The sequence below is a fragment of the Macaca mulatta genome, chromosome 1 (genome assembly GCF_049350105.2).
Source record: "Macaca mulatta isolate MMU2019108-1 chromosome 1, T2T-MMU8v2.0, whole genome shotgun sequence".
NCBI lineage: Eukaryota > Metazoa > Chordata > Mammalia > Primates > Cercopithecidae > Macaca > Macaca mulatta.
Window position 1 is genome coordinate 64643864 of NC_133406.1, and position 17763 is coordinate 64661626.

The 17763-nt window shown below is 46.9% G+C and overlaps 2 protein-coding genes and 1 pseudogene across 26 annotated transcripts in view; 2 read left to right on the plus strand and 1 right to left on the minus strand.

Moving 5' to 3' along the window:
• FCMR (Fc mu receptor) overlaps positions 1–17763 on the minus strand; it is a 38154-nt gene that overhangs the window by 7427 nt on the left and 12964 nt on the right. For 13 of the 18 annotated variants that reach the window (XM_078002383.1, XM_078001806.1, XM_078002000.1 and 10 more), the window contains one exon: positions 11065–13636. The exons of 2 other annotated variants lie outside the window; for them this stretch is intronic. In XM_078002383.1, the coding sequence (XP_077858509.1) occupies positions 13629–13636 (8 nt within the window). In that variant the 3' untranslated portion in view covers positions 11065–13628. 18 annotated transcript variants of the gene reach the window in all.
• Positions 1740–13639, plus strand: IL24 (interleukin 24). Of its 8 annotated transcripts, none has more exons than XM_078004912.1 (7): positions 1740–6096; positions 6210–6355; positions 7799–7997; positions 8791–8853; positions 9997–10155; positions 10493–10567; positions 11482–13639. In XM_078004912.1, the coding sequence occupies exons 2-7, from the start codon at positions 6312–6314 to the stop codon at positions 11563–11565; spliced, it is 624 nt and encodes a 207-aa protein (XP_077861038.1). In that variant the 5' UTR covers positions 1740–6096; positions 6210–6311; the 3' UTR covers positions 11566–13639. The 8 variants fall into 8 exon arrangements, with proteins under 8 accessions (XP_077861038.1, XP_077861048.1, XP_077861034.1 ...); XM_078004922.1 differs by having other exon boundaries at positions 7802–7997; XM_078004908.1 differs by having other exon boundaries at positions 1740–6355.
• On the plus strand, positions 16090–16732 carry LOC694414 (large ribosomal subunit protein uL13 pseudogene; annotated as a pseudogene).

The window sequence follows — 17763 nt, forward strand, 5'->3', positions numbered from 1 at the left end:
TCTCTTTGTAGGTGTGGAGAATGGACTTGGATAGGAGGAAAGAGAGGGTGCGATTTTAAGAGTACAGTAGTCCCCCCTTTATCTGTGGTTTTACTTCCTGTGATTTCTGTTACTGACGTCAACGGTGGTTTGAAAATATTTATTACATGGAAAATTCCGGAAATAAACAATTCATAAGTTTAAATCGCGTGCTGCTCTGAGTAGCGTGATAAAGTCTCGGGCCATCCCGCTCCGTCCTGCCTGGAACGTGAGTCCTCCCGTTGTCCAGCGCATCTGACTGTCACAGTACGGCAGTGCTTGTGTTCAAGTCACTCTTATTTTACTTAGTAACGACCCCACAGCACAAGAGTAGTGATGCTGGCATATTGTTATAATTGTTCTATTTTACTATTTGTTATTCTTGTTAATCTCTTTCTGTGTTTAAACTTCATCATAGATATGTATGTATAGGAAAAGATATCAGATACGTGGGGTTTGGTACTATTTGCAGTTTCAGGCATCTACTGGGCATGATCCGCTGATCCATGGTCTTGGAACGTGTCTCTCATGGTTAAGGGAGGTCTACTGTATTGATTCTGATTAATGCCTGAGAATGGGATGTTATTTCATTCACATCAAAGCCCTTTTCCTTTCTTCCATTCTTTCTTCCTTTTTAAAAAATTCTCCTTCAGGAAAAAAAAAAGCAACCCTGGATATGAGACAGGGGGACAGGGTGACGCAGGGGAAATGAACCACAATCCTTTACCTGGATGTACTCTGAAGACTCTGTAGCTACCATTTCCCCAACATGTACCATGCCATGTATTTATTTGAATACTCATGTCCTTGTGACTCAAAGTTGATGTTCTACAGGTAGTGGAAGGTACAGGATCCTGACTCTTGGGAGGCAGCTGCAGTTCAGAACTTGCCTTCTCTTGTGGTTCTTTTTTCCGGCAATTGTACAGGAGGCTTGGCTTAGAAAGTTGATACCCTGGCTCTTCTTCTCCCCTCCCCATTCCTGTCTGCAGTCCTGTGGGGTCAGTAGCACCCTAGGTCTCCTTGGGACCCCTGAAGTTGTATTTACATAGCTTGTTGCCATTGATTTCCACAAATTATAACACGAAAGAACAATCAGTGGTCCTCTCTCTTCTAGCAGCTTCCAGAACCGCCTTCTCTTTGGTCCCGTCCAGTAACTATATGGATGCTGAATGTGAAAGCTGCCGGGGTCTCCAGCAAGCACCTCTCCTGGCTTTATTTTTGCTGGTGAACACCTAGTCAGGCTTCAGACTTCAGATTGAATGTCAGTTCTATTGGAAAGCCTTTCCACAGCTTCCAGCACTGTGCCAGCACTGAGGGAGATTCTGCCTCACCTTGCTGTTGCTACAGGCTCCATCCTTCTGTTAATGGCACCTGTCTTAGTTTGCTTCTGGTTGCTTATAACAGAATACCTGAAATTCGATAATTTATAAAGAAAAGGAATTCATTTCTTATAGTTATGGAGGCTGGGAAGTGCAAGGTCAAGGAGCCACATCTGGTGAGGGCTTTCTTGTTGGTGGAGACTCTGCAGAGTCCCAAGGTGGCACAGGGCATCATATGGAAAGGGGGCTGAATGTGATAGCTCAGCTTTTCTTCTTCTTATAAAGCCACCGGTTCCATTCCCATGATAACCCATTAATCCGTGAATAGAGAAGTCAGTTTGTAAGAGTAGAACCCTCATGACCCAACTGCCTTTCAAAGACCCCACCTCTCAATACTGCCACACTGAGGATTAAGTTTCAACATGAGTTTTGGAGGGAATGTTCAAACCATAGGGGTACCCATGACACAGCATTGCCATTTATCTGTTTGCAAGTGTATCTCCACTCTACTGAGTCATTAAAGCACAAGGACTGTGTCTTAATTTATTTTAAAATAGCTTTTTAAAGATACAGTTTACATACCATAGGTTATCTGTTTAAAGTGTACAGTTCACAAACATTTCCCAGCTGAATGGGGAGATAAAAATCTGTTTTCAAGTGAAAATTAAACTCAATTCACTGGAAGAAAAATGATGATATAATTTCCTCTTATCTTTTTGCTCTCAGGAAATTCTAATTAATATGCTAATTACTTGTGTTTTGCAGGGCCTTTGCATCCATCAGAAAGGGGAGATTCAGGTTTAAGAGTGAGCTCTTTATTGCCTCACACAGAAGTGGTAGTGGAGGAGGAACTCCATGGTGGCTCAGTCCCTTTCTCTCCCTTTAGGTTTAGAAGACTTTGTAGTCTTCTAAATGTGAGTATATTTATTTAGAATATACTCTAATTCTAAATAATTATATTTATTTCTCAAATGTGAAATTCAGGCTCTACAGAGAGATATACAGGACAGAGATGGGATGAGATTATTAGAATAAAACCTCTGAATCTAATAAGGAATATTTTGGAGAAAAAAAAAAAAAAACGGTCTTGCATGTGAAGATTTATCTTTAGATAAACTTTTCTTCCACCCAATATTTTTGTAAAACTCCCCAAGTTCCATCCTTTCGTAGAGGTTAGTAGAGCCCCAGACCTTGGTCTGGTACAGGAGAGAGTTTGGATAAAAATATATGAATCTGGACAAAAGGGCCAGCCCCACTTCCTTCAACCTCTTGAAGTCTGAGACTTGGGGCTTCCCTAGAGGTGGACCAGTGAGCCAGGCCTCCCCACCGTTTCCACCTGGTGGCCTTTGGGCACTACCTTCCAACTTGCCGCCTTGTTTTTCCCACTCCCCTGATCATCTGATCAGCCTACTGCCTTCCTTCCCAATAAAGGTCATGTTCTTCTCTTCCTCTGTCCCTATTGCAGCAATTTCTCCCATAGCCACTGCTTCCTTCTTATCCAGGGTTTCTTACCGTCAGCACTATTGACCTTAGGTCATATTGTTCTTTGTGGTGAGGGGCTGTCCTGTGCCCCATAGGATGTTTAGCAGCATTCCCAGGCCATTTCACTAGATACCAATAGCACCTCCAAGTTATGACAACCAAAAATGTCTCCAGACGTTGCCCAGTGTCCCCTGAGTATAAAGTCACCTCATTGAGATCCCCTAAACCAGTCCTTTCTCCCTTCATCTGGGGCTCTTGTTTATTAAGCATTCCACAGAGAAGACACTGAATTAAATCTTTCATGTGTTTTATGCTGATGGTTCTCAAAATGTAATGAACATAAGCATCACCTTGGAAGGTTCTTAAACTGCATATTCTAATTCAGTCATTTTTTTTTGTAAGGGCTTGAGATTCTACTTTACTTTTATTTCTTTTTTTTGAGACAGGGTCTTGTGCTGTCACCCAGGCTATAATGCAGTGGCAAGATCATGGCTCGCTGCAGCCTTGACCTCCCGGGCTCAAATGATCCTCCTGCTTCAGCCTCCCAAGTAGCTGGGACCACAGGCATGTGACATCACAACCAACTAATTTTTATTTATTTTTGTAGACAGGGTCTTGCCATGTTGCCTAGGCTGACCTCAAACTCCTGGGCTCAAGCAATCCTCCCACCTTGGCCTCCCAAAGTGCTGGGATTACAGACGTGAGCCACTATACCCAGCCCAAGATTCTACATGTCCAACAAGGTCCCAGATAATGCTATTACTGCTGGCTCATGGGCCACACTCGGTGAGCAAAGCTGCAGGTCATCACATCCTCATGGTCATATGAGGACTCTATTTCACAGATGAGGAAGCTGAGGCTCAGAGGGCTCATATGTGGCTCAATCACATTTTGAACCCAGGTCTGCCTGCCTCCAAAGCTGGTGCTCATAACTAGATTCTCAGTTGATGTTGGGCCAAGGTGCCTAGGTTCTCTCCTTGACCTTCCTTCTCAAGTAATGATGCTATGATAAGCTCATCGGAGGCTAAGGCCCAGGCACGTGTTTACCTGAACTATCTATGTTATATGATTCCTTCCTCAGACAGAGTGAGCTACTCACGATCCCAGGTGTATCCTGAGGCCAGCCAAGGTGTATCCATGACCTCATGCCTCTGTTCCAGCCTGCCCTTTGACAGCTCATCCCACCTGCCTGCCCTCCCTGCCTATCTGCAGACGGTAGTCTAGGATTGCAGCTGCCCCGGGGGCTCATTTTCCCTCTCAGCTTCCTGCCTTAGCCGTCTCCTGCCTCCCACTCACCTATTATTCCAGCACTCTCACCTGGTCTTTTCTGTCTCATCACTGCCTCTTGACATCTTTATCTCATAGTAGTTAGTTAGGGGTTCTTGGTAATGCCCTAAATCCTTATGGCAGGCGGAGGGGAGTGGGGAAAGAGAGTGTGCTGTGCGGCTGTGCCTACTTCTGGAGGGTAAGACTCGGGCCCTCCAGGAACAAAGGATTCTGGGTGGTGGCAGCTATAGCCGAGCAGGATGCTGGCCAGGGATTACACAGGAGTATTTTGTTTGCTTAAGAAAATAAACAACACTGAGTATGAGATGGAGGGAGGGGGTGTTGGTGCCAGAGAGATTGGGAAGAATCTGCCAAGAGAGTGTTCCACTCACTCTCCTCTTTTCTTTAATCTCCACTGAGCTGGAGGCAGTTATCCTGTCCCCCACATCACATTCCTACTCCTGTTTCCCATGCCTGGACCCAGGTTGGGCAAACTCTTCCTGTAAAGAACCAGACAGGAACTATTTTAGGCTCTGTGTGCCATATGGTCTCAGTCACAACTACTCATCTCTGCCTCTGTAGCACGAAAGCAATTAGCGACAATATGTCAACAAACATATGTGACCCATGAGAACTTTATTTATGGATACAGAAACCTGCAAATAATGTCTTTCTTTTGATTTTTTCCCCAATCATTAAAAAATGTAAAAAGTACTCTTAGGTCGCAAGGTTAAGCCATTCTCAGCTTAGCAGTGGCAGGCTGGATTTGGCTTGTGACCTACAGTTGGCCAATCCCTGATTCCCAAAATGTATTCCTCAGGGATGTGGGCAAATACTTATGGGAAATGCTGGATTAAACAGAGTTAAGAAGCATCAGACATTTCCAGGACGGGCTAGCACATGCCAGGGCTCTCTAACTGACTTCATTAGGATTCATCTGTTTCATGGAGGATCTTGCAAGACCAGAATTCCTCAAGCCTAGAGTCTGAGGACTGTGCTTTGGGAAACAGTGCTCTGCTTGATGCTCTCACTGGGCACATGGTAGAATCTAGAGCTGAGTGCCCTGCTAGCTGGAGATAGGGTCAGAGCTCTTGACTGCACTGGCACTCTTGACACATCACACTTTCGGTGTCCCCTGAGTGGTTCAGAGCCACACAGGCCAAGACTAGCCCACCAGAACACCAGGCCTTCCAGCTTTCTGGGCTTGTCCATGCATACACTTCCTTATTCTTCCAGGTTTCCAGAACCTAAGGAGAGGCACATTTTGATTGAGTGATTATAACCTAAGGACCAAGGGTAGCTGCATGTCAGGAAACACTCCTCAACTTCCTGGCCCTGACGGATTAAAGGAGAGGTACTTACAGGTGATTCCTTCTCTGTGGACTACTGTCCCAGCATGAATAAGGCATCATTATTGAATTATTTTGACAGGAAGGAGACTGGTGCATGCTGCACAGTAATAATGTATTAACATGTGTACAGTTTACCTAGGACCTCTGTGTTGTTTTTGCATTTGTTTATTACACTTGCCCTTGGGGGGAGGTGGGACAGATTTTTTAAAAATTTATACATGCAGAGACTGCAGCTCAGAGAAGCTAAGAGACTTGCCCCTGCCCACACAGCCTGTGGTAGAGCCTGAACTCAGATCCAGGTCTCATCTCACCTCAGGGGCTGCTTTCCCCATCGCCCTATTGTCTTAAAGTGATGGGTGACTAGGCAATGAAGTAATTCGCTAGGAAAGCATGACCAATTTCCCTTTCTCCACCTCCCTCTTTTTCCTCCACCCCTCCCCCCTCAGCCCCCATATATATGCCCAAATCTCCACAAAGCCTTGCTTGCCTGCAAACATTTACTTCCGAAACGACTTCCACGGCTGGGACGGGAACCTTCCACCCACAGCTACGCCTCTGATTGGTGAATGGTGAGGGTGCCTGTCCAACTTTTCTTTTCTGCAAAGAGAACCAGCCCTCTCCAGGCAGCCAGCCCTCAAGCATCACTTACAGGACCAGAGGTGAGCATGGGGATTCTTGGGTACTTTTCTTTGAAGGACTAGACCTCTGCTTTATTTGTGAAAGCGGGTCAAGGTGGGGACAGCAGAAGTCAATTTTTTGAGTGTTGATGTAGGGACAAGACATAACTGTGATGAGGAGCTGCTTTTGCCAATTTAACACCAAGAAGAATTGAGGCTGCTTGGGAGGAAGGCCGGGAGGAACGCGAGACTGAGAGATGAATTTTCAACAGAGGCTGCAAAGCCTGTGGAGTTTAGCCAGGTGCGGTGGCTCGTGCCTGTAATCCCAACACTTTGGGAGGCTGAGGTGGGCAGATAATTTAAGGTCAAGAGCTCGAGACCATCCTGGACAGCATGGTGAAACCCTGTCTCTACTAAAAATAAAAATAAAAAAATTAGCTGGGCATGTGTTTTCGATATTTTCAGATACAAAAATCCCAGCTACTTGGGAGACTGAGGCATAAGCATCACTTGAACCTGGTAGGCAGAGGTTGCAGTGAGCCGAGATCATGCCACTTGACTCCAGCCTGGGTGACAGAGTGAAATCCTGTCAAAAAGAGAGAGAGAGAAAAAAAAGCCTGTGGACTTTGAAAGAACAGAATGAAAAGACATTGTGAGAGATGCTGAAGCATAGCCCCTGTGCCCCGTGACCCATAACCCAGGGGTCGCTGCCTCCCTAGCCCAGCAGAACCGGGTCTTCTCTGGTCTTCCTCCTGGTGTAGGGGTGGGAGGCAGTTTCTTTAGGTGTCAGACCAGTGCCTGGAGTAAGAAAGGTTCTTAAATGATTGTGTAAAGAAGCACAAAAGAAAGGGAGAAAGTGAGAAAGGGAGGGAGCCAGAAAGCAAGGAAGGAAGGAAGAAAGAAAGGTAAGGAGGGAGGGAGGGAGAGGGAGGGAAAGAGCAAAGGGCAAAGAAGGCAGGTGGAAAGACATTCTCTGCATCGGTTATAATAAATACATAATGGCGTTAGGTACCCCAGCTTGGAGGTTCTGCACACAGTCCTTCCCAACCAGCACTTCAGAGGAAGGCTTTAGAGATGATTCATTGGGAAATCTGATGCCTCTCTCTTATTTGGTAAAAAAAAAAAAAAAAGTGAATTCTTAGACTCAAGAATGAGTGGTTAGTGGAGGTGGCAGAGTCTGTGTATGACCCTGACCTGCCCTCTGTGTCCCTCCCTGGGACCAGGATTAACCCCTTGCTCCCTTGTGATGAGGAGTGAGGGACAGCCGTCTCCTGGGGAGGAGAAAAAGACCTGCTGTCTATGTGTGCCTAGTGACTTCAGGGCAGAACTTGGACAAGCACATGTCTAGTTCAGCTCTTTGTTTTCCTAGGTTTGGGCTCCCCAGACGAGGCACATTAGAACCTCCCATTTCTCCACTCTTCTGGGTCAAATTCTGACTTGTAGGTTGGAGGCTAGAGAGAACTGCGATGGAGAAGGAGGAGGTGCAGGGCGTGCGGGTGTGGATGGGCAAGGTGGGGAAGAGCAGGTGGACTGATGGTAAGACCAGCAGCTTTAAGTCTGAGGGGCAGGAAGACCCCTGCTTCACCCTCAGTGCACCCTAGCAAGGCTGCCGGTTTGCAATAGTCTCAACTTTCCCATTGGAGAGCCCCCAGGATTGGCCTGGGGACACTCTCAAAGCATTTTCCCAGGGTATGTCACTCTGGGTCACAGGGCCGGCCTCACAGGCTGCCTCCCTTTCTTTCAGCAGACCCTTCTGCCCTCCTTTGCTGGCGACCGTCTCCCAAATGCAGATGGCTGTGCTCCCTTGCCTGGGTCTTATCCTGCTTCTCTGGAGCCAGGTGCCAGGGGTCCAGGGCCAAGAATTCCAATTTGGGCCCTGCCAAGTGAAGGGGGTTGTTCCCCAGAAACTGTGGGAAGCCTTCTGGGCTGTGAAAGACACTGTGGTGAGTAAAGAGCTGTTCTGGACTCAGCTGTGGGGGTTCCTAGGGGCAGTGGGCCGGTGGGGTGAGGGGGGAAGCTATTTTATGATTCTTGAGTCCTTCGCAGCTTCCTAATCAGTTTCCAGTTTCCCATGTGATAACTCTGTGAGGTCAGAAGGCACCACAAGCCCCATTTACACATGAGGAAATTAGGGCTCAGAAAAAATGTAAGCAGAAAAAATTGGGGCTCTGTGAAATAAACAGAGCCCAAGGGAAACCATGAAGAGAGCTAGATTCATCCAGGCTTCATCCCGAATGGAGTCTTCGGCTCTAAATCTGAGAACTGGAATGAGTGGCTGGGCTGTGGAGGAAGCTCCAAGGGCAAGAGAGGCAGTTCTGGCATACAGGCTGTCCTCCCCCACATCCTGCTTCCTCGCCATGTGCAATATGGAGCCCAAATCCTGCCCGTAGTGGTTCTCAAAGCAGATAGGCTTATTTCCTCCCATGTCAAATGACCAGAGGCATCAAACCACTTCCTTATCAAATCTGTGTTCAGGCTCTAAGAATAAGAAGAACTCCTGGGACTCCATTTGCTCCTGGGGGGCCAAGCTTAGTTATTTTCATGGCTGCAACCTTGTCTCCCCTCCCCATGGGCCAGTTCAGCCCAGCCCTTCCTGGGTCCTCCTTTGGTCTCTCTGGCCTTGGAGATCTCATAGACTGGATAGATTTAGGGGTCTAGGGAAGCAGCACATATTTGCAGAGTTGGTTTCTATGCTGATCCCTAACATGGAGACATCTTTTCTTTCTGTTTGCAAAGCAATCTCAGGATAACATCAGGAGTGTCCGGCTGCTGCAGCAAGAGGTTCTGCAGAATGTCTCGGTAATCAGACCTCGGGGACACCACCCTCTGTGCGTCTGGTCTACTGTGTGTGGGTGGGAGTGCAAGGTTTTCTTAGGGGAGGTTGATGAAAGCCCTTCACTTCTTCCCTGGACTGACCTTACACAGGACAGGGCTAGGCTGTGAGCCAGGGAAGTCAGTGTCTGGGGTTACTGCTATGTGGTATGTGTGTGCAGTGGTACTGGGAGATGGAGAGGGTGGAGGCTTGTAAACATCTTTCTCCATTTAGCCAGAGAATTATATATTTCTCTTTTACTTCTGTAGGCCCAATGGGCATCTACTCAGGTTCATATCCCCTCTTCCATTTTCATGCTTTTCTCTGTGTCCATTTTCCTGGGTCCTCCTTTGGTCCATCTGGCTTTTGGTATCTCACAGACTGGATAGATTTAGGGGTCTAGGGAAGCAGCACATATTTGCAGAGATGGTTTCTATGCTGACCCCTAACCCAGAGACAACTTTTCTTTCTCTTTGCGAAGTGAGCTCATGACTTAAAATAATACCTAACAAAAGGATTCATCCTTTCTTTCATCACGATCAGGTAGAGTATGTTATCAAGGATGGGTCACCATCTTCTCATCACCCATCTAGTGAGCACAAACCTGCTGAGCCCTGAGCCCTGAGCCCTGAGCCCTGAAAGATGTGGCACTTCAGGAGCTTGAGGGGGTTAGAGTGCAATTGTTGTGTCCAAAGATATTAGTTTCTCCTCATTTCTTCTGTTCTCAGTCATTTTCCAGCCAACTCTCTATCACCAAGTCCAAGTTCAAGCCCTTTTCAGGGCCCATCACATCCCCAAAGCTGTTAAAGAGACCATGTGGCATAGAAGAAAGAGAATATTAACCAGATGGGCAGTCAGGAATCCTGAGAGCTAGGCTGTGTCTGCCACTGACTGACTGTGTGACCTGGGGCAGGTCATTTATCTCCCTGGGTCTTGGTTCCTCCTGTCAAACAAAGATGCTGCTCTCCATGGCCCCTGAAGGCTCCTACAGATCTTAGGTTCATCATCACCTCCTAGAAGATCCCTATCTCTGCTGTGCTTATCTTGCCTTGGGTGGCATGTGGGTTGTTCCTTCAGGGGGTCAGGGTGGCCAGAGGCCTTGGCTCAGCAGTGACCCCGACCTTCCCCAGGATGCTGAGAGCTGTTACCTTGTCCACACCCTGCTGGAGTTCTACTTGAAAACTGTTTTCAAAAACTACCACAATAGAACAGTTGAAGTCAGGACTCTGAAGTCATTCTCTACTCTGGCCAACAACTTTGTTCTGATCGCGTCACAACTGCAACCCAGTGTGAGTAGCACAGGCTCTGGATACTGGCAACTCTGGGTTCAAGTCTAGGTCTGCTTCCAGTCTGCTGGGTGGCCCTCTGCAAAGTCCTCCACTTTCCTGGGCTTCAGTTTGTTATCTGTAAAATGGGGATGACCACTCCTGCCTGGCAGGATTGCTGCGAGAATTAAAGGAGGCAGCCCCTTTCACAAGGTGGGAGTTTGGAATTGGCTACCTTGGAGGTGCAGGATTCAGCCTTGGGCTCTCAGGCTTTTGGGAAAAGTGAGAGGGAAAAGTGAGAGGGAGCTTGCATCTGCTCCTACCTAAAACTTGGCACAACTTCTTTTCCCATGTTATGCAGCAGGAAAATGAGATGTTTTCCATCAGAGACAGTGCACACAGGCGGTTTCTGCTATTCCGGAGAGCATTCAAACAGGTAAGGCCAAGAGCTGAGAGCTTGCCCATCCAGTAGAATAGACTATTCTGAACCATCACATGAGGGCGCCTCAGAGACCCAATGCAGAATGTAATGCAGGGGACGCATCAGCTTTGCCCCAAAGCCCCCTGACTTAGCACGAGCACAGGTATATTTGCAGAAGCATCATAAACTAAGTGGTCTTTTTTCTTCCAGTTTTCAAGTTAAAGTGCTTTTATATTTTCCTACAAGATGATTTTGCTAGAGGAAATTTCCCTGTGTTTTGTGGGTACTTGAGCTGGGCAACTGAAGTCAGAAGAGAGGGAGACACCTCACCCCTACCCCATATTTTCCATGTATTTTCCATGATGCTCAACTGGTCTAGTTGTGAAAAACAATTACGGGAAATTATATTTGCTTTTCCAAAATTATGACAACAAAGAAAAATATTTGCTTTTCCAAAATTATGACAACAAAGAAAACCCAAATATCATTCCCAGCTCCCCTCAGAACATAAATGATTTTGATCACTTTTTATTTGAGGAAGAGATGCATCAGCCTATAAATAAATGGTGAAGAGCAATAACATCTGATGGAGACTGGCCACCTGGGCTCATTTCACCTGTGCAGTGAATTCAGGTGGTGGGACACATCCACCTTATACTGGAGTTTGTGGTTCCTGTTGTTAGGCGTGCCATGTGCCTTTTCCTTGTTCCTTGCCCACTGATACTCACTAGCCTGTTTGTCCTCATCCCTGAAGCAGACAAACACATGTAGATGGAGGAAAAGTGACAAGCAGGTGAGCTCATCAGAGGCCATCCCAAAGGTGACCCATCCCATGGATTGGAGTCAGGTCTATTTTAGCCATGGCGGGTTAGAAGAAAGACTATTCTCATAGCTAACATGGTTGACCTTCAACCCTCTTTTCCCTTTAGTTGGACATAGAAGCAGCTCTTACCAAAGCCCTTGGGGAAGTGGACATTCTTCTGACCTGGATGCAGCAATTCTACAAGCTCTGAATGTCTAGATCAGGACCCCCCTTCCCCCACTGGTTCATTCCCTGTGTCATTTCAAACAGTCTCCCTTCCTATGCTGTTCACTGGACACTTCATACCCTTGGCCATGGGTCCCATTTTTGGCCCAGGATTATTGTCAAAGAAGTCATTCTTTAAGCAGCCCCAGTGACAGTCAGGGAAGGTGCCTCTGGATGCTGTGAAGAGTCTACAAAGAAGATTCCTGTATTTATTACAACTCTATTTAATTAATGTCAGTATTTCAACTGAAGTTCTATTTATTTGTGAGACTGTAAGTTACATGAAGGCAGCAGAATATTGTGCCCCATGCTTCTTTACCCCTCACAATCCTTGCCACAATGTGGGGCAGTGGATGGGTGCTCAGTAAGTACTTAATAAACTGTGGTGGTTTTTTTGGTCTGTCTTTGGATTGTTAAAAAACAGAGAGGGATGATGGCATGTAAAACTGAACTTTAGAGTGTGAAAATCACACTGTCTTCTGATATCTGCAGGGACAGAGCATTGGGGTGGGGGTAAGGTGCATCGGTTTGAAAAGCAAATGATAAAATGTGGATTAAAGTGCCCAGCACAAAGCAGATCCTCACTAAACATTTCATTTCCCACCCACACTCACCAACCCACCCCATCATCCCTTTCCCTTGGTGCCCTCCTTTTTTTTTTTGTCCTAGTCATTCTTCCCTAATGTGCCACTTGAGTGTCAAGCTGACCTTGCTGATGGTGACATTGCACTTGGATGTACCATCCAATCTGTGATGACATTCCCTGCTAATAAAAGACAACACAACTCAAGTCTGGCAGCCTTTCTTCTCTATTTCTGGATGAATGCCCAGTGAGACTGTGCAGTATAGCCAGAAGAGGCCTTCTTCCCAGCAGCAAAGCTCGGCATCTAGCCTCAAGCTCTGGCTGAACTTTGTGGTCGACATCAATCTAAAGATATAATGTCTGACTATGACCTTGTTCCAAAAACTTAGACAAATAGTATATGTAGGAGGTGGGATATCTCTTCTTCCATGACATAAGTGCTACCCAGGAATTTCTTATTGCTTTCCTTCCCCACATTGTCTGGAACTGCCTAAGAAATGGGCAACATTTGTGAAAGCCAAGAAATGTAATAGTTTTGGATGACCAAAATAGATAAAAGTTAAGGTAAGTGCACAAACATCAGTGTCAGGCTATGGAAGAACTATAAAGAGATGACAAATACTTTTTTTTTTGAGGAGAGATGCTGAGGTCAGGGCACTTACGTGCATCAAGTGATGGAGACAAAGTAAAGAGAGTTTATGGATATATATGCATATCTCGCTAACAAGCTTGGTTCTGAAATTTAGAATACCTCATCACATCAAGATAAATTGCCTTTAGCATAGAACTTGAGATAAGTAGAGGTTCACTAGAAGTGCTAACTTTTGGATCAGGGCAAAGGCGTTTCCGGGAGTGTTTTTATACTAGACCCCTGCCTAGTCCTTGGGGCTGAGGCATGTCCACATAATTCAGAGCAACAGCCTTCTACTTGTGTAAGACCCAAGCATGGGAAGGATGCCCAAGACAATAGCTATGCCTCTGCCCCAGCCTGATGCCATGTGGTCTAGAGTCTGGGCAGCAACAACCCTGTGGTCAAAGACATGGAAGAAATGCTCTGCAAATCCCACAGCCTGTTAGATTGGAAAAGAAGCAAGTGGCATTGGGACAATTGCTCTGCATGCCTACAGCTTACCTGTCAACTACAGGAGGCTGCCAAGGTGTGCAAGAGGACCTGAGGGCAGAGCCATGCTCAGGGCACAGATAGACGGGGATGGGAGTCAAGATGGGGCATGGGAAGTGATGAGGGCTCTAAGAACACACGAAGCAGGTATTGGATATCAGCAGACAGATGAGACTCCTTGGCACCACAGTCTGAGCCTGGGGTCGGGGGACAGCTGGGGAGTTGTCAGGCAGGAACATTGATGTAGTCATCTGAATTACTGTCCTCCATCTTGGCGGCAGGCTGGTGGTAGAGACTCACATATTCACAGCTGCTCTTCAGAGATGGGGCATGGAACCAGGGAGATTCAGACACCTGGGGACAATGAAAGAAGCATCACTGGATCTGGGTAGGGAGATTTTAATATCTCCCCAGGTGGATTTTCATAGTGGGCAATGGAGCATGGGCATGGCTGCTGAGTTCCAGAAGGCAAAGACACAGAGATGGCTCAGCTCCATCAAGTGGAGCAGCCCTGGGGATTTTCAGGGTAGTGCCTCACCCGAGATAACTGGAAAACACTGAGACCTAACGTGGGCAGGAAATGCCTTAAATAGGGCTCAGAGTAAAATCATGTGGCTAAGCATGGGCCTGAAAGAGATCCAGCTGCCAGAGAAGTATCCCCTCGGGGATAAGATGCTGTGACTTATGGAATAAATATGCATCTTCTTAGGGAGTTATTCAGAAATAGAGTGAGTCACCCTCAGCACCTCTGTAAGGGCTCAGAGATGCTGTGATGTGGGGTCGTGACAGTGCATTCAGGAAGGGGATGGGTGGTGAAGGGGATAAGATGGCAGCCCACAGGGCACACTGGTGCTCCTTTTCCCCAGAGGGAAACTTCAGGATCATCCACCTTGAGGATGGTCAGTTCTTAGAGGACAGGACTGTGCCAATGACCCCCACATGGCATAGTTACTATTGCATCCACTGAAGAAGGCCACAAGGGGGACGGTAATGTATTTAAACACAAGCTCTGAGAATTAGACTTCCAGCAGCCTGAATATAGTAGGCATTCAGGAAGCACTCATTGAAAGAAACTTTTATATATTTTGTACTTTACTAAAGAGGGAAGCAGCAGCAGCAGCTTGCTTTGAAAATACGTCTTCCATCAGTCAAGGAAGTAGGAAGTCACAAAACAGAAAAGAAGAAAAAAGAGAAGGTTGAAAAGAAAAGTAACAGTGAGAGCAAAGAAAACTAAGAAACAAAATTAGATGGTCCTGGTGTAAATGTCAGTGAGGATGAAACTCAGTCAAGTAATCAATGAAAGAGCTAAAAAGCACACATGGGTAGCACTCCTAAAACTTAGATGATGTAAGACTGGTCAAGAAAGGCCTGGATCCCAGAACAGCTCAAGATGTCAACCTGAAGCAAATTAACCAGCACATAACAATAGGAGAAATGATACATGAAGTTGGAGGTGACACAGAGTAAAAAGAGAGATGATCAAGATGAAGTTTCCAGGGTGAGAAGGAAGGCAGTAATATCCGAGCTTCCTTTAGAGGCCAAAGAAGAGGCTGAGGATGGGGAAGAAGATGAGGCTGAGGATGGGGAAGAGGATGAGGCAGAGGGAATCCTCGATGTATGACATGGTTTTTTGTTTTTGTTAAATTAAATGAACTTTGAAAAAAGTGAGCAAACCCTTTGTTAGTTTCTCACACTATCTCTTCTATTATGTTTTAACTAACTTTCTTTGTCTGATAATAGAGATGGTTTTAGATTTGCTTAAAAAAACCCCAAAAATTTATCTTTCACTGCCTGTTATAGTTCATAATTTGAGATTAACTTATTTGGCTTAAGAAATGGAAACACTCCCCATTATTAAAGGCTATAATAATGAGTCACTAAGCATAGGCACCTTGTTGTAAATTTGTTCCATCAAGTTTTTTGCCCCTAATAGTGGGAATGAGAGTTTCAAGTAAAAAGGCAGGGTCAGCTTGGAACAAAGTGCAGGCCCAGGTGAGGGTCTGTGTGGTCATAGGGCAGTTTTAGAGAAAAGAGCTGCTGGAAAGATGGAGTAGACAGACAGTGTCGCGCCTGTCTGTCCCTCGGACTGGTTGCTGCACCATCCTCTGGAGTCTTGCCCGCTCAACGGTCAGTACATAGGTACTAGGACCGTGCGCACATATTTCTGAAGCAAGCTGCTGCTGCTTCCCTCTTTAGTAAAGTACAAAATATACCGAAGTTCCCTTCAATGAGTACTTACTGAATGCCTACTACGTTCAGGCTGCTGAACACTGCCATGCAGGTGTGAACCTTCTCTAGCGGGAGTGGGGAAGGGCAAGTTGGAGAAGCCGGAGGGGACTGCACAGAACTGCCTCTTGTTGCTGGGTACTACTGTTCCCTTTGTAGCCAGGCCCACGATTGACCAGCTGGGGATTAAATTTCTCAGCCTGTCTGAAGGGAGGGTCACTACATGGTTAAATTTCAGCCTGTAGGATGCAAGTGGAAATGGTGGGAAACGTCAGGGTCATGGGCTTAAGAAGCAGCATTCTCTTCCTCTCTCCTGTAAGCTGGGACGTGCACACGGTCCTGGTGCCTAAGTACTGGCCATGTTGCTGATAAGACTCCAGAGGATGGTGCAGCAACCAGACGGAGGGAATTTCAGTCCCGAGACGACCTCTTGGCTCACTGGCTCGGGCCACCTCTTCCTGTCCCTTTGTCTCTGAGCCTTTACTTGGGGAGGGGGAAGTAGGCTTCCACCGTGTGGGCCCTATCTTTTGGAGTCTGTGCTGCATTAGCTTAGTCTACGCTCGAATTAAAACAGGGATTTTCTTTTCCCAGGCGGCTGCCGAAGATGGCGGAAGTGCAGGTCCTGGTGCCTGATGGTCGAGGCCATCTCCTGGAACCCCTGGCGGCCATCATGGCTAACTAGGTACTGTTGGGCCGGAAAGTGGTGGTCGTACGCTGCGAGGGCATCAACATTTCTGGCAATTTCTACAGAAACAAGTTGAAGTACTTGGCTTTCCCCTGTAAGTGGATGAACACCAACCCTTCCCGAGGCCCTTTCCACTTTCCGGCCCCCAGTCGCATCTTCTGGCAGACCATGCAAGGCTTGCTGCCCCAGGAGACCAAGTGAGGCCAGGCCGCTCCGGACCGCCTCAAGGTGTTTGACGGCGTCCCACCACCCCACGACAAGAAAAAGCGGATGGTGGTTCCTGCTGCCCTCAAGGTCGTGCGTCTGAAGCTCACAAGAAAGTTTGCCTATCTGGGGCGCCTGGCTCACGAGGTTGGCTGGAAGTACCAGACAATGACAGCCACGCTGGAGGAGAAGAGGAAGGAGAAGGTCAAGATTCACTACGGAAGAAGAAACAGCTCATGAAGCTGCGGAAACAGGCCGAGAACGTGGAGAAGAAAACTGACACACAGTGGTCAAGACCCACAGACTCCTGGTCTGAGCCCAATAAAGACAGTTAATTCTTCATGCTTGGCCTGGCCTGCCCTTCCTCCATCGTGGCCCTGGAATGTGCGGGACCCAGGGGCAGCAGCAGTCCAGGTGCCACAGGCAGCCTGGGACATAGGAAGCTGGAAGCAAGGAAAGGGGGCTTAGTCACTGCTTTCTGAGGTTACTTGAAAGCACGCGGAGAATTGTGCAGGTGTCATATATCTATGACCAATAGGAAGAGCAACCAGTTACTATTAGCAAAAGGGAGCCGGAAGACTAATTGGAGGGGCCCTACCTTGTGAGTGGAGCATCTGTTTAACTTTCCACCTGGTCATATAACTCTGCAGCTGTTAGAATGTGCAAGCGCTTGGGGACAACACGAGCTTGCTGTTGTACGATGGGTATTTACAGCAGCATAGACTGGGAAGATGTGCGACCAAGGGGTTACAGGCATTGCCCGTGCTCCTCACCTGTATTTTGTAATCAGAATCAAATAAATTATTTTTAAAGAAAAAAAAAAACAGGGATTTTACCACACCCTTTTAAAAAAAACTTTATTCTGGGTTCTGCGTGTTTTGGACACTGTAGGCTGCTTTAGAGAATAAAAAGCTTTCTCATCTCAATTCTTAAACAAAGATGAATGGACAAAGGCTTTCCACCCAACCATCAGTGGCCATGAATGGAAACGCGAGTTTCCGTCCAGTCTAGATTTAAAGATGAATCCTCCTCACTCAATGTGTTGAACCTTGTCTACATCTCTCCCAAGTCTCCTCTAGACCAGGCCTAACCGCCTCCAGTGAAGGGTAAATTACTTCCTCTCACCTTCGAAAGTTTACTAGAAAGTTCTCGCGCACAGGAAGGTGAAACTGTCTAGGTAGCTTCCACCTCCCTAGGACCTCCTAGAAATCTAATCTCCTCCACTAGAAAGCCTTTCACAGAACTGTGGAGCTAAGCCAGCGGCATCCAGCACGCACGTATCCCATGACAACTGCTTGGCTAGAAGCCACGGAACCAGGTCTTCCACAGTTCCCGGTATTCAACCTCCTGACACCAAAGAAAGACG

Excerpts from the sequence above, each read along its gene's own strand:
- IL24 (XM_078004902.1), top strand. The coding sequence starts at position 7,746 with ATGTCACTCTGGGTCACAGGGCCGGCCTCACAGGCTGCCTCCCTTTCT. Across the intron at positions 8,854-9,996 it reads AGGTTCTGCAGAATGTCTCG|GATGCTGAGAGCTGTTACCT; the intron begins GTAATCAGACCT and ends GACCTTCCCCAG. Across the intron at positions 10,568-11,481 it reads TCCGGAGAGCATTCAAACAG|TTGGACATAGAAGCAGCTCT; the intron begins GTAAGGCCAAGA and ends TTTTCCCTTTAG.